Below are 13,799 nucleotides of genomic sequence, written 5' to 3'. Positions count from 1 at the left end.
ACCCGGAAGTCTTTTCATTTCCTAACAATGTAGCGGTTTTTAACAGATTTGATATACTAGATTGTGTCACCAATATAATCATCAGGGTGTGAGTTCTAGGAAAAAGACATTAAAAGATGAATTTCTATGACAGCTGTAAACTTATTATCACTGGCCTAAATCATTATAAAATGCTACTGTACCACTTTACACAGCTAATGGCACGAAATAGAGTTTTAAGTACAATTTTAATTATTTTTAATGTTTAGTGTTAACTCTTTTAAGGCCCACACAAATGTTCATTAAGGTATAAATTATTTGACAAAAGCTAAATAAAAATATTAAGGACACCTTTTTGTAACCTTTTCTTGTACATGTAGCAGCCACTCGGCCTAACTAATATATTGACGAAAGCGGAATAACTCCCGCAAGGGAACTCTTCAACGTACTGAGGAGGAAATACTAATATTGATAAACAGACATTTGAAGTACCTAACTCCTAAGTCAGCATGAAATTTCGAGTGAAATACAAAGATGTGAGCAGAAATGTATCAGTGGAAGAAAGAGACGAGTCCAGTACGACACTGTGTCGTCTAGAAGCCGCTGTCTCAGAAGCATTTTCTGGTATATTAAAGAGGTAAAAAGCAACGGCCTCGTAACCATCTCATGCCATGGACTGATGGATGTAACGTTATACAAATAATTTATTTGTTTTTAATTTAAATTCTGAAGTAGGGTGTCACTTAAAAGACAGTTTTTCCATTTTCAAAGAGGGATCTACTGTATGTTCGAACTGAAAAAGAAGGCCGAAACAATTTGTTACCTCACATTACCCCCCCCCCCCCAAAAAAAAAAAAAAACAAAAACACACACCTTGGAGGTGGATAAGTCTTAAAGGGGTCTGGACACAGTTGCATTGTTTACAATTTTAATTGTGTATTTTTATTAAAAAAATAACTTCAGTTAATGATTTGAACTTGCATTAATATTATAAGAATTCAGTGACAACAACATTCTTTATAACATCACATGAATCACCTGTGCTTGTAAACAGGGCACAAGCTCGTTTACGTTTTATCGGGTGTGTTTAATTTGTTTAGTCTGCACACATCGCTGAGCATGCACTGACAATACTGGTGAGTTGGTTTTGCTTTCTTGCATTTCTTATACTCTGAACTTCCTGGATTATAGTTTTCATATTTTTCCTTAATACACAATGAAATTTCTACTTTTCTTGAGTATTATGGATAAAGTTTTCTTTGTGAAAGTGCAAGGATTTGTGTCAATCAAATGTGTCTTGAAATTCGTAGATTTAATAATTTCCAGATAAAAGAAGTTTCTAAACACACTTTTAATATATTTCGGTGTGAAATGCTCTAGCAAAATATAGGTCATGATATTAGTTAGAAAACTTTAGAAAATATGAGCTTCAAATCTGTGTCCCAGCCCCTTTAAGGCTTCAGTTTCAGTTCACATTTATGTTTACATCATGTAAAATCTCAACAATTTGCTACAATCTCATAATCATTGAAATTATTTGTCTATGAAATATCATGTACACATGTACATAAAACAGAGCAAAAATGCAGTACCTTTTATACCATAACACCATTTCTTTTATATCTGTTGGTTTTCTCTCCATTTCCTTCTAATTAAAAGTGTGCATAAAATGTTTTGTTTTTTTTCAATTTACAAAATATATATGGAGTACGTAAGAAATGGATCCATAATATCTTAAAAAATACAATGTTATACACCTGTTATATATGACTCAACATTCTTTTTGTTAAGAAATATGTTAGTGTATAAATTTTCTATTTGCAGGTCGTTTTACTTGAGTTTGAATAAGAAGGATAGACTTGGGGAGGGGAACCAGACTTTGACAGATTTAGGACTAGTATCAGGGGATCTCCTCCATGTCGTCAGTGATGATCCAGAGGAAGTAAAAGGTCAAATTGAGTTTTGTCTTTAAAAATAGGAATTTACCATTATGTTTACTGAAATACATGCTTATATAAGTATTCTAATTATGTAACTGGCTGAATGCTAATAGGCTTATGTGATAGAGTGATATTTTATTTTATTAAGTGAATATTATATTATATAGTTCAGTGACTTAATATTCACGTGTATATATTTTATTTTTAGCATCGCGCAGCATTTCGTTTTCACGGAGTTTTGCGCCCACCGTTAATAAAATTAATAAAATACTACAACTTCATTTGGTTTTAATCTTTACTTATGTTCTAGAAGTTCTTACTTATCCTGAGGGCATATAATGTTATTGGTCAGTTTTAGTAACCAAGCTTGCGATTGGTTAGGGACGTTTTTCCCGCCGATCTCTTTGTGTATCGGTCAGACATCTATAGACCATTGAGAAAGTGAGATGAGTATTTTTGGTCATCATTATATACAATATTAATTTTGAGACGAGACCTCAGGACAGAGACTGTAAGTTGACTTCTATTTCTTTTATCTATACTAATTCTTATTCTATACTTTCCAATAATTCATCGTCTTTGATTTTTAATGTAATTTTGTGAAGATATACTGAGTTCAACTTTATCATTATTAAATGAAGCTTAAAGTATAAATTCTTTGAGTATGTAAATAAAATATCAATTATGCAGAAGTGTATATAGAATATAATTATTGTTTAATAGGAGTCTATATATCAAGACCCGTTATTTTTATCGGGTGGCCATTGTTTGAGCCTTGATCCACAATCAGGTATACCTACAATTATTTTCTATTTATTGTGTATATATTATTGCAAATAGATTTGTGAACTATTCATTTTATTTGTAATAGTTCTATTTGGAATAGTTCGATTTATATTCTCGTTTTCAAGACGTCGATGTAAGGGAAATAACTCTTACTTTTCCATGTATTTATTTCAATGCTCAGTATAATGTGTAATACTTTTATGATCGATTATTATAAAGTAATTCATGCCTAAATTCATGAATATCATTATAAATGTAATATGGTTGTTTGTTTTCTAAATACTTATAATTTGTTATTGATATTTTCAGGGCTTTATTGATGTATTTATTTATTCAACATGACAAAATAAAATGATTGAACCTTAGACGCAGGAGTTCTTCTTTAACACCATAAGAAAACCCTGTTACAGAATGGGCGCCATTTTATTTATTACATTTATAATGATATTCATGAATTTAGGCATAAATTACTTTATAATAATCGATCATAAAAGTATTACACATTATACTGAGCATTGAAATAAATACATGGAAAAGTAAGAGTTATTTCCCTTACATCGACGTCTTGAAAACGAGAATATAAATCGAACTATTCCAAATAGAACTATTACAAATAAAATGAATAGTTCACAAATCTATTTGCAATAATATATACACAATAAATAGAAAATAATTGTAGGTATACCTGATTGTGGATCAAGGCTCAAACAATGGCCACCCGATAAAAATAACGGGTCTTGATATATAGACTCCTATTAAACAATAATTATATTCTATATACACTTCTGCATAATTGATATTTTATTTACATACTCAAAGAATTTATACTTTAAGCTTCATTTAATAATGATAAAGTTGAACTCAGTATATCTTCACAAAATTACATTAAAAATCAAAGACGATGAATTATTGGAAAGTATAGAATAAGAATTAGTATAGATAAAAGAAATAGAAGTCAACTTACAGTCTCTGTCCTGAGGTCTCGTCTCAAAATTAATATTGTATATAATGATGACCAAAAATACTCATCTCACTTTCTCAATGGTCTATAGATGTCTGACCGATACACAAAGAGATCGGCGGGAAAAACGTCCCTAACCAATCACAAGCTTGGTTACTAAAACTGACCAATAACATTATATGCCCTCAGGATAAGTAAGAACTTCTAGAACATAAGTAAAGATTAAAACCAAATGAAGTTGTAGTATTTTATTAATTTTATTAACGGTGGGCGCAAAACTCCGTGAAAACGAAATGCTGCGCGATGCTAAAAATAAAATATATACACGTGAATATTAAGTCACTGAACTATATAATATAATATTCACTTAATAAAATAAAATATCACTCTATCACACTTATATAATGAATAATGAATATATGCTAATGTGGCATCAGGCAGGTTTGATCGCTAGTGGCCTGATAACTCAGTTGGTAGAGCAGGTTCAAATCCCGGTTGGATCCGTCACATTTTTCTCCTCTCCTGTTATATTTGGTGCCATGCCATGCCATGGAAGTGACAGGTGAAAGTGAAAGGGGAAGATCCTGGGTTGGAGTCTTTGGGAGACGAAGACCTTTAAGGAGGGAGGAATGTGGCGTTAGAGGGGTTCGATCGCCGGTGGCCTGTTCTCTCCTTTTACATTAATAAGCATAAATTTAAATATTAGGTCTTTGAGGGCCAAATGTTGTTGTTTTTCTACATATTTCTGGTCCAGTTCTAAGATCAAGATCTGTAGATATGTTCATTACAGAACAAAAGCAGCCCTCAAACCAGAGATCAACCAATAGACCCTTGGGACTGACAGACACACAGGTTCAGAGTACTTCAAGTTCCCACAGAAATGATCATCCCTCTACGTCTAGACAGAGTGCAGTACAAAATCAAAATCCCTATAATCAGCCATCTTGTTCAACAGATGACTCTCAAATGGAGGCCGAGAATTTCCAAAGTGAGGCTGTTTTTCCATTAGACCCTGTTGTTGTTAGCCAATGTCTCAGTGAGCCAAGACTGTGTAGTGAATGCATACAAGGCAGTTTGCCTCCTTTGTTGAGTGAGCTGTATTCAGACTTACATTGTCAGAGTTGTGAGGAAGCCCTTTGTCTGGTTCTTCATGTGTTAATGTTAGAGGCTGGGTACCAACCAATCTCATCTGTAAGATAATCATTTTATTTATTTACTGTCTGGAGGTGTTTTATAGATTTTCTTTCAAGTTTGAAATACACATTGTTATAGTACAAACATATACATAAAGTGAACACAAACTTGTCATTGTTGTATTCATTTGAGAGAGGGAGAGGAGAGAGAATGCTTTGTAGAACATGTACATATGTCATCGGCTATTATTTTTCGTAGGGTTAAATCATAATTGATTTTATTTTGTTATTCTTTAATTAATGATTTATTTACTAAGCATATAAACAGTGTTTAATTTTTTTTCTAATGTTAATTAAACCATTTTTTCACATTTTTTCAGACACTAAATAGTAACCCTCGCACACAGATCACTTCAGATACTGGTTGCAACCCTCAGACACGATTGGAGTCAGATGTGTGTCCCACTGATTCCTGGAGAGAGAGAGCACCAGCCTTCTACAAACTAGAGTACACACACCCCACAAGTGGTTCCACTGTCTATACAGTAACTGCTGTACCCATGGGTACCTCTCTTATTGTTCATGGTAAGAGTCATGGGTAGCCTCATTTTTTGCTAACAAAGAGTAATAAATCAAGATGCACAATGCAATGTGGACAACTTTAAAAAAAAACCAATTTTGAAACGTTTTTATGATATCACATTTAAGACTTTTTTTGCAATTCTATCTATCTGTTTCATTTTTTGTTGTTATAGGTCAAGTTAAGATAGAGGAAAATATAGAAAAATGTCAGTGTCAACTCAAAACCAAGGATTTTGTTCAAAACGTAACTCCAGGTAAAGGTCTTTAAACTAAATTTAGTTAATTATTTATTGTAAAATAATATTTAAAAATCATTGTTAAATCATGTTTTCTCAGTAATCTTGTTTAATTGTACAGCATATAGGAAGATAGTTTAAAAGTAGAGATGTCTTCAGAGACACATGCATGTACATATAATTGTATTGCAAGTTTTGTTACTATATAGGAACTCGTTGATACATGTAAAAATTAAGATATAGTGTTGAAGTAACAAGTTGCAAAAGTCATTACCATGTAAATGAAAGTTATAATTATATACTGTAAACCAACTTTTATTCGTGTGCGAGAAAAATTCGTAAGGTTCCCAACCTACTTTAACTTGCGAATAATAGTTGATTTACAGTATATACATGATTATAAATATTATTTTGGAAATGAAAACCTTTATTTTCAAATTCAGAAAAGTTTGTGTTAAATTTTATAATCATGTTTCATCATACATCGTAAACTGTTTTTAAAAAGTTGAGTAACAAAATTCAGCATGAAGACATCACAGGTGCTTGTGGACAGGAACCCCAGCCCACCCCTTTTTACACTTTGTAAATGAGTGCTAGAAGAATTATCTATGAAACAAAACAAATGAAAAATCCCTTGGTTTGAGGTATATTTGGGGGAGGAGAGGGTCCTGTCCTCAAGCACCTGTGGAGGAAGTAAGCTGTCTAAAATATGTCCAGCATCTTACAGACACATGTATATAGTTAAACTTCGGTATCTCGAACACGGATATCTCGAATACCATGGATATGACGAAGTGATTTTTGAAGTCCCAAGTGCTTATTTCTTAAGTATTTTACCCTGGATATCTTGAATCCTTGGATATCTCAAAGTATTTTCTTGGTCCTGGGAAGTTTGAGATAACAAGGTTTGACTGTAGTTTTATATTTTGTTCTCTATTATGTTTCACAGAGCCTAACACATGCTACCAGAATCTACCAAAGCTGTCCAGAACATTTAAGGATTCTATATCCTTACCACTACTACAGAAGTATAGAGAAGGTATGAAACAATGGTAACATAAAGAGGTTTCCTAATTGCATTACTTCCTTTTGCTAGATTTTTAAAAAAAATTTTCTTCACAGAAGGAGGGATTATGAATCAATCTGCATGTTCATTCATTTCAAAATATGAGTGTAGATGCACTGCAAGTACATTTGTATATTCTATACTTGATACTGTGTGAAAAGAGCAATAATTAATCTGAATTCTGTTTTCTTGATTTTGTTTGTATAAATAAACTGATAGTAAAGTCTCTGGTTATATTCAAATCATGTATACTTTCCTCTTAATACAATGTAACATACACAATACTGTGATTACAGACACTTCCACTACTATGTTAAAATCTAGTGTTGAAATTTATGTTTGTTTATCGTGAAAAAAAAAATGATGTTTTCATTTAAAGAGCTTGTTTTAAATTCTAACATATCCTTTCTTAACTCAGAAAACACCCACATATTAAAGGCTTTATATCTAAAAGTGTAGGATGCTAAAATAAAAGTTATCTACATATATATTAATTAATCAGGCTCAAAATCAAGTCTTCAATTTTCTTTTAAAGCAGTGTTATTTTTTCATTTATTAAAAAAAAAATTAAGTCACACAAAGTTTACCTTCAACCATAGTTTGTAGATGTGATTAATAATCATAGTCAGATCTCAGATTTGTTTTAATTATGTTTCTTTTCCCCCATATTTTTCAGCTATGAACTTGGTGCCTTTACATGGACTTTTAGCACTGAGTAATGAATTAAAGGTAGGGATAAATATGGAACGCCATAGCTGCCTGAAGGTCATTTTCATTTTATATGAGGTGGTATAACCTTTATGTGAAGTGGTTAAGTCATTATATATAGTGGTAAAATCATTATATTCAATGAAAACTTTATTATATGCAGTGGTTTTATCTTTATATACAGTGATAAAATCATTATATACAGTGATAAAATCATTATATTCATTGATGACTTTATTATATGCAGTGGTTTTATCATTATATTCAGTGGCAATGTCATTATATGTAGTGGTTAAATAATGTAATGAAGTGATAGTACCGTTACATTATGCTGTAAAATCATTATATGCAGTGGTTTTTCCATTATATACATTACTGATATCTTTCTGTGATGTGATAAATTCAATATATACAGTACAAACATAATTTGTGTGATATAGCATTCATTACATTTTATGAAACCCGCTGCATGTGGAGTGCCAAGTTAATTTCATTCAGTGCGACACCTTTACATGAAGTGAAAAATCTATTATGTGCAGTACTAAGATCATTATATTATATAGTAAAATTATTATATATATTCCTAAAATCCTACTTTGCAGTGGTAACATCTTTATATGAGGTGGTTAATTAATTATATGATGTTGTTAATTTGTTATATGATGTGCTCAAATCTTTATATGCATTAGACGTTTCATGTTATGCAGTGGTAACTTCTTTATCATCATCTAAACTGGTCCTTTTGTTTAAAAAAATGCGCGGAGTTCCAGTTTAAAGAGTGTTTGAAAATAGGAAACCCGGGCCGTGGCAAATTAAAAGCCGGGACTATTCGAGATTTTTCAAATTTCTTATTTAAAATTTTCAGACTCTTTTTTTTAGGCTAATGTGTTTTCGCTGTAAAAATTGTATTTAAATACTTGGTATTTTAGATTCGCTTTACGATTTTTGGTTTCAAGTAAAATTGGTAGGCAGTTTCAATTTTCTGATTTAATATTTTATCCATTGTGCTATAAATACTTAGTATTTTAGATTTTTTTTTTTTGACGATTGTTGATTTCCATGTTGATAAAATGGGTAGACTGGGGTGGCGATATTTTATGTGTGTGTGTGTGTGTGTGTGTTTTTTTTTTTTTTTTTTTTTTTTGACATATTTGATAAAAATCTAATAAACTTAAAAATTATTCCGATGTTAAACACTGTATTTTAACTTAAAAAGCTTTTTCTTTTTGATAGTTATTTCTTTATTTGAAAATGCTCTTTTTATGCAAAATACACATTTTCATTAAAAAAAGGATTATTAAACCAGATCCGATCATCCGGGAAGAACCTGGTGCAAAACACCATAAATCATTTCTAATTTCATAATATGCAAATGTGCACTGGTACATGTATCTATCTGTTAGTAGATGGAAAGAAACTGGATTACGTTAAATATGTAATTTGTTTAATACTTTTTTCGGGGGTGGGGGTGGGGTGGGGGTGGGGGTGGGGGGGGTGGAGGGTGTTAAATTACTAATATCAACTATTTATAAGACTGTTTCTAAGACTTCAGAAAACCTTAAATGAGTTAAATCACATTGAAATGCTTAAAATAAAAATTGCTGCATGAAAACATTTCATTTTCAAGTTTCATCTTTGCCGTCGCCAACGTGGCACGGTGATTAGAGTGTCTGCTCTAAGAGACGCGGAATAAGGAGTCAATCCTTACGTCACGGGTTCGAATCCGACAGTGGGACGTTGAGACCGGTCCTTCGTAAGAGACCGCATAAAGCCATAAACCGAGGTCCCGTTCCACAGCAGGTGTTGGCACGAAAAAAATCTCTCACTGCTCAATGGCCGTTAGTGTCGAGTATAGGACAAACTTTGCAGCTCTCCACTGGCAAATTGTGGCGTCTCCATATGAGTGAAAAATTCTCGAGAGGGACGTTAAACAGCAAACAAACAACCAAATTAAAATCATTTTAGCCTTTTTGAATAAAATGATAAAATTAAGAGTTATCCTTCAAGGCTGAGGATCGGATATCCTTAATCCAAGCAACTTACGCGTGATTAAAGTTTGACACAAGGCTTTGCATTAATAGTCCTATAATTACATGTATATGTGATAATTCTTTAATTAATTTATATTTTATCAAATGGCATGTAGATAATGAATAAGTATTTCGGATTTTTTATGTTTGACTTCCTGGAGATCAAATCCGATTTTAATGAACCATTGGCGTCGGAAGGAAATTGATAGTGGGGTGGCTAATTGAAATAGAAAAAAAAATCAAACCTGAAAAAAAAACTTGACAAGCAAAAAAAAAAAAGGGGGGGGGATTGTTCTTTCTCCAAACCCGAAAATCCTATTTCGGGGATGTGGGTGGGTGGGTGGATGGGGGGGGGGGGGGGGGGTGATCGAACATCTTTCAGTACCAAATTCTTTTAAACACTACCAATTACCCTTCTTTCACTACAATGAATCGTGCCTGTAAAAAGTGGGGAGGGGGGGAGGCTAGACCTACGCCCGAATTTTCAATGCCTATATTATGTCTACCTTTGTAAAAAAAAAAGGGGGGGGGAATAGCCCCCCCCCCCGGTTCCGACGCCTATGTGAACCGGTTTTTCTTAAACGTGTCATTTCACTCAAAAAATGCCTTTCAAAGAATGAATAATTTTTAATATCAGAATAATTTAAAAGTTTATAAGCTTTCTGTCAAATATGGCAAAAAAAAAAAAAAAAAAAAAACAAAAAAAAAAACAAAAAAAAAAAAACAAAGAACAACAAACAAACAAACAAAACACGTAAAATGTCTACTTGATTGCCTACCCGATTTACCAACCTCACTGGCGGATTCAGAGAGGGCCTATGGGGCCCGCCGCCCCCCCCCCCCCCCCCCCCCCCCTTGTGTCCAAAATATACATAAGATTTCATAAATCAATTGTTTTTTGGTTTGGCTGTGGGCTACCTACCCCGACCAAAAACTTGTCGGGCCCCCCTTTTCAAGATTCCTGGATCCACCACTGAACTTGGAAATCAACAATCGCCAAGAAAATCTAAATTACTAAGTATTTTAAAATTAAATGCAATTTTTACAGCGAATACACATTAACCTATAAAAATGAGTCTTAAAATTTCAGCACAGTTGATAAAATCAGGAAGCTGTATAATAGAATCAGAAATCAGAAAAATCTCGAATAGTCCCGGCTTTTAATTTGCCACGGCCCGGGTTTCCTATTTTCAAACACTCTTTAAACTGGAACTCCGCGCATAAAAGGACCAGTTTAGATGATGACAAAGAAGTTACCACTGCATAACATGAAACGTCTAATGCATATAAAGATTTGAGCACATCATATAACAAATTAACATCATATAATTAATTAACCGCCTCATATAAAGATGTTACCACTGCAAAGTAGGATTTTAGGAATATATATAATAATTTTACTATATAATATAATGATCTTAGTACTGCACATAATAGATTTTTCACTTCATGTAAAGGTGTCGCACTGAATGAAATTAACTTGGCACTCCACATGCAGCGGGTTTCATAAAATGTAATGATTGCTTTATCACACAAATTATATTTGTACTGTATATATTGAATTTATCACATCACAGAAAGATATCAGTAATGTATATAATGGAAAAACCACTGCATATAATGATTTTACAGCATAATGTAACGGTACTATCACTTCATTACATTATTTAACCACTACATATAATGACATTGCCACTGAATATAATGATAAAACCACTGCATATAATAAAGTCATCAATGAATATAATGATTTTATCACTGTATATAATGATTTTATCACTGTATATAAAGATAAAACCACTGCATATAATAAAGTTTTCATTGAATATAATGATTTTACCACTATATATAATGACTTAACCACTTCACATAAAGGTTATACCACTTCATATAAAATGAAAATGACCTTCAGGCAGCTATGGCGTTCCATAGATAAAGTGCATTATATTAACAGTCTGAGAACATTTTTTATTTACAAATGTTGTGCAAAGTTTGCACGTTTTTGGAAGGAAATCTCTACAGTTGTGTAAAATAAAATGGACAGTAAAGTGTTGAATTAAATATCCAAAACAAAAGTATTATAAACTTGTTGGAAATTAAATTTTAACAGCATTGTTTAATTTTGATATGTACGATGTATCCTTGTTGTATAGCTGAAAATCCTGGGCTGTTTGGACGTTGTCAGTTTGTTGAGAATGTCTGAAGTTTGTAAGGAATTTCGTAGCCTTAGTAATGATAAATATATCTGGAGGAGGCTGTTTTTGTCCCATTTTGGAAGTAAGTGTGGTTATTTATAGATCAAAAAAGCTTAAAATGTAGATTATAAGCAAATTAAGCAAATCAAACTGAAGCTTGGTAATTTTTCAAAGACATTGATTAAATGACATAGTTAGTTCTCTAAAGTGTATTCTTAAATATTGTTTGTAATTCCCAGTTCTAATATTAATGAATTATTGAAAGGAACTCTTAAGACCTTACAGTCAGTCTTGAGAACAGATGCAGTAAAATTACATATTTTTTTTTGACAGATCGAGCACATAATGACTTAAACCAAAACTGGAAAGAGGTAACACATTTGATGTCAGTTGAATTTGATCAAAGTAAAATAAAAGAAATTGAATGTCTATTAAAACCTTTTTAAATAGTAAATTGTTAAATATTCAGGAAATATTGCATATACTTTACTCAGTTGTCTTGTAAGCTTTTTTTAAATATAAAAATGAATTATTACATAGTACATGTAGGCTTTGCATTGGATTGCAAATAGAGAATGTGATTGCTGGAAGTAAAAACATTATAGAATTGATTTGTAAATAATTTAGGATAGAAACATACAACAGTGGTTTATGAAAGTGTTTTATATGATTATTTTCAGATATCAGATTGGATATTAAATTGTATAAGAAGACATTCCTGTAGCTTGAAATGATTTTGCTATTTATTCCCTCAAGTGAATTATGAAAACATTTGAAGATTATTTTTTTGAATCCTGTCAATCACATAATGATAATGGATTGAAATATTTTTTGCAATCTGTTCCAGCTCTAAGATTTGACAAAAATTAGACAAAAGGCAGATGTACATAATTATGCAACCATAAAGTTGATATGTGTCACTGTTAGGGCCTTTCCTCATTTTCAGTTGTACAAGGCAGAGTATCGAAACAGAAAACAGCAGAGAAAATGGTGGAGTCAGATGACAACAATCGTCCCCCCTTTTATACCGGCTGACCCCTACTCACAGAGGATACCCCCACTGGCCCCATTTAGTCCTGGAATGATTGGAGGGGACTATGACCTCTACCCACAATTCCATGGTATGTAATATGATTTTAATGGTATATTAGATATATGTAACTTATGCGAATAAGCAGTATGTGCCTTTTTTGTCAGTATCATAGATTCTGTAAAATTTTAATATCTTTAGAGGGAAGAACAGTTATATGTTGAATTGATCAGTTAGTGAGAAAATGTAGATTCTGCTTATTTTTGCTCATATTAATTAAAGGAGCTGCAATGATTCCCTGCAGAGAAATCTAATGAAATGACCTATTAATTAGATTACCTGATTTGGTAGGCATGGTGTCATAAAAATATTTCCCAGATTTGTTTATGATCCTGTGTAACGAAAATTCTTAAAATGTGTACATGTAAACTTTGTATTATTAGCTTTTTATTTATGCATAAAAAAGTTTGAAAATATCTCTTACATTTCATCATTTCACATGAATATATCAAATAAAGAAATGTACAAGTATTAAACTGTATTCTTTTATTATGTGATTGCAATTCATTTATTAAAAATAAAGGTATTCCAAATCCTATTTTTGGACGTCGTGGTGGACACGTGCCTGAAATGAGGCCACGGTTTGACCCGTTTGGTCCAGGTCAGAATTTTCCTCCTGGGCCTGGTGGAGGGTTTTATGATAGAGGCAGTGGTGGATCCAGATTTTCACGTGGATCAAGGAGTGGAATGGGCGGGTTTGGAGGAGGTCCAAAATTCTTCTGAGCTTAATTTAAAGCTTGAAGAACTGAATAAGTGCAAATACATGTATCTCATTTGATTGATTTTAAAATATGGGAATAGTTTTTCATCAAATTTTTCGGTAAATAATAACTTTATAATACACTCTGATTCCCTTTATGATAGAGACCTCGTCTGATGCCTTTTTTTATGTTGTTTACCATCCTTTTTATGGAAAATGATATTTACAGTGATGATGAATTAAATTTTGCATTTAAGACTGCAATGTTCAAACTATTCTGCTGTTGGATGATCCCTTGTTATTAACAACAGCATTAATGAAGTTGTTGCGAGAATATTAAATGCTGTTCTTTGTAAATGTTGAAAGGATTTACAATTAAATTCATGAAAATTA

General features: G+C 32.2%; 1 protein-coding gene across 1 annotated transcript; it reads left to right on the top strand.

The window, feature by feature from the left end:
* The first annotated feature begins 466 nt into the window (after nt 1–466).
* LOC133195600 (F-box only protein 7-like) lies at nt 467–13,799 on the top strand. The gene is made up of 11 exons (XM_061331485.1): nt 467–616; nt 1,804–1,928; nt 4,457–4,857; nt 5,180–5,384; nt 5,555–5,635; nt 6,567–6,656; nt 7,360–7,412; nt 11,575–11,698; nt 11,950–11,987; nt 12,563–12,737; nt 13,230–13,799. Exons 1-11 carry the CDS (start codon nt 489–491, stop codon nt 13,427–13,429), a joined length of 1,620 nt encoding a protein of 539 aa, XP_061187469.1. The 5' UTR covers nt 467–488; the 3' UTR covers nt 13,430–13,799.

Source organism: Saccostrea echinata, unplaced genomic scaffold, assembly GCF_033153115.1.
Source record: "Saccostrea echinata isolate AGI-Se365-2 ecotype Australia unplaced genomic scaffold, CSIRO_AGI_Sech_v1 ptg000029l, whole genome shotgun sequence".
Taxonomy (NCBI): Eukaryota; Metazoa; Mollusca; class Bivalvia; order Ostreida; family Ostreidae; genus Saccostrea; species Saccostrea echinata.
This window is presented reverse-complemented; position numbering and strand designations above follow the sequence as displayed.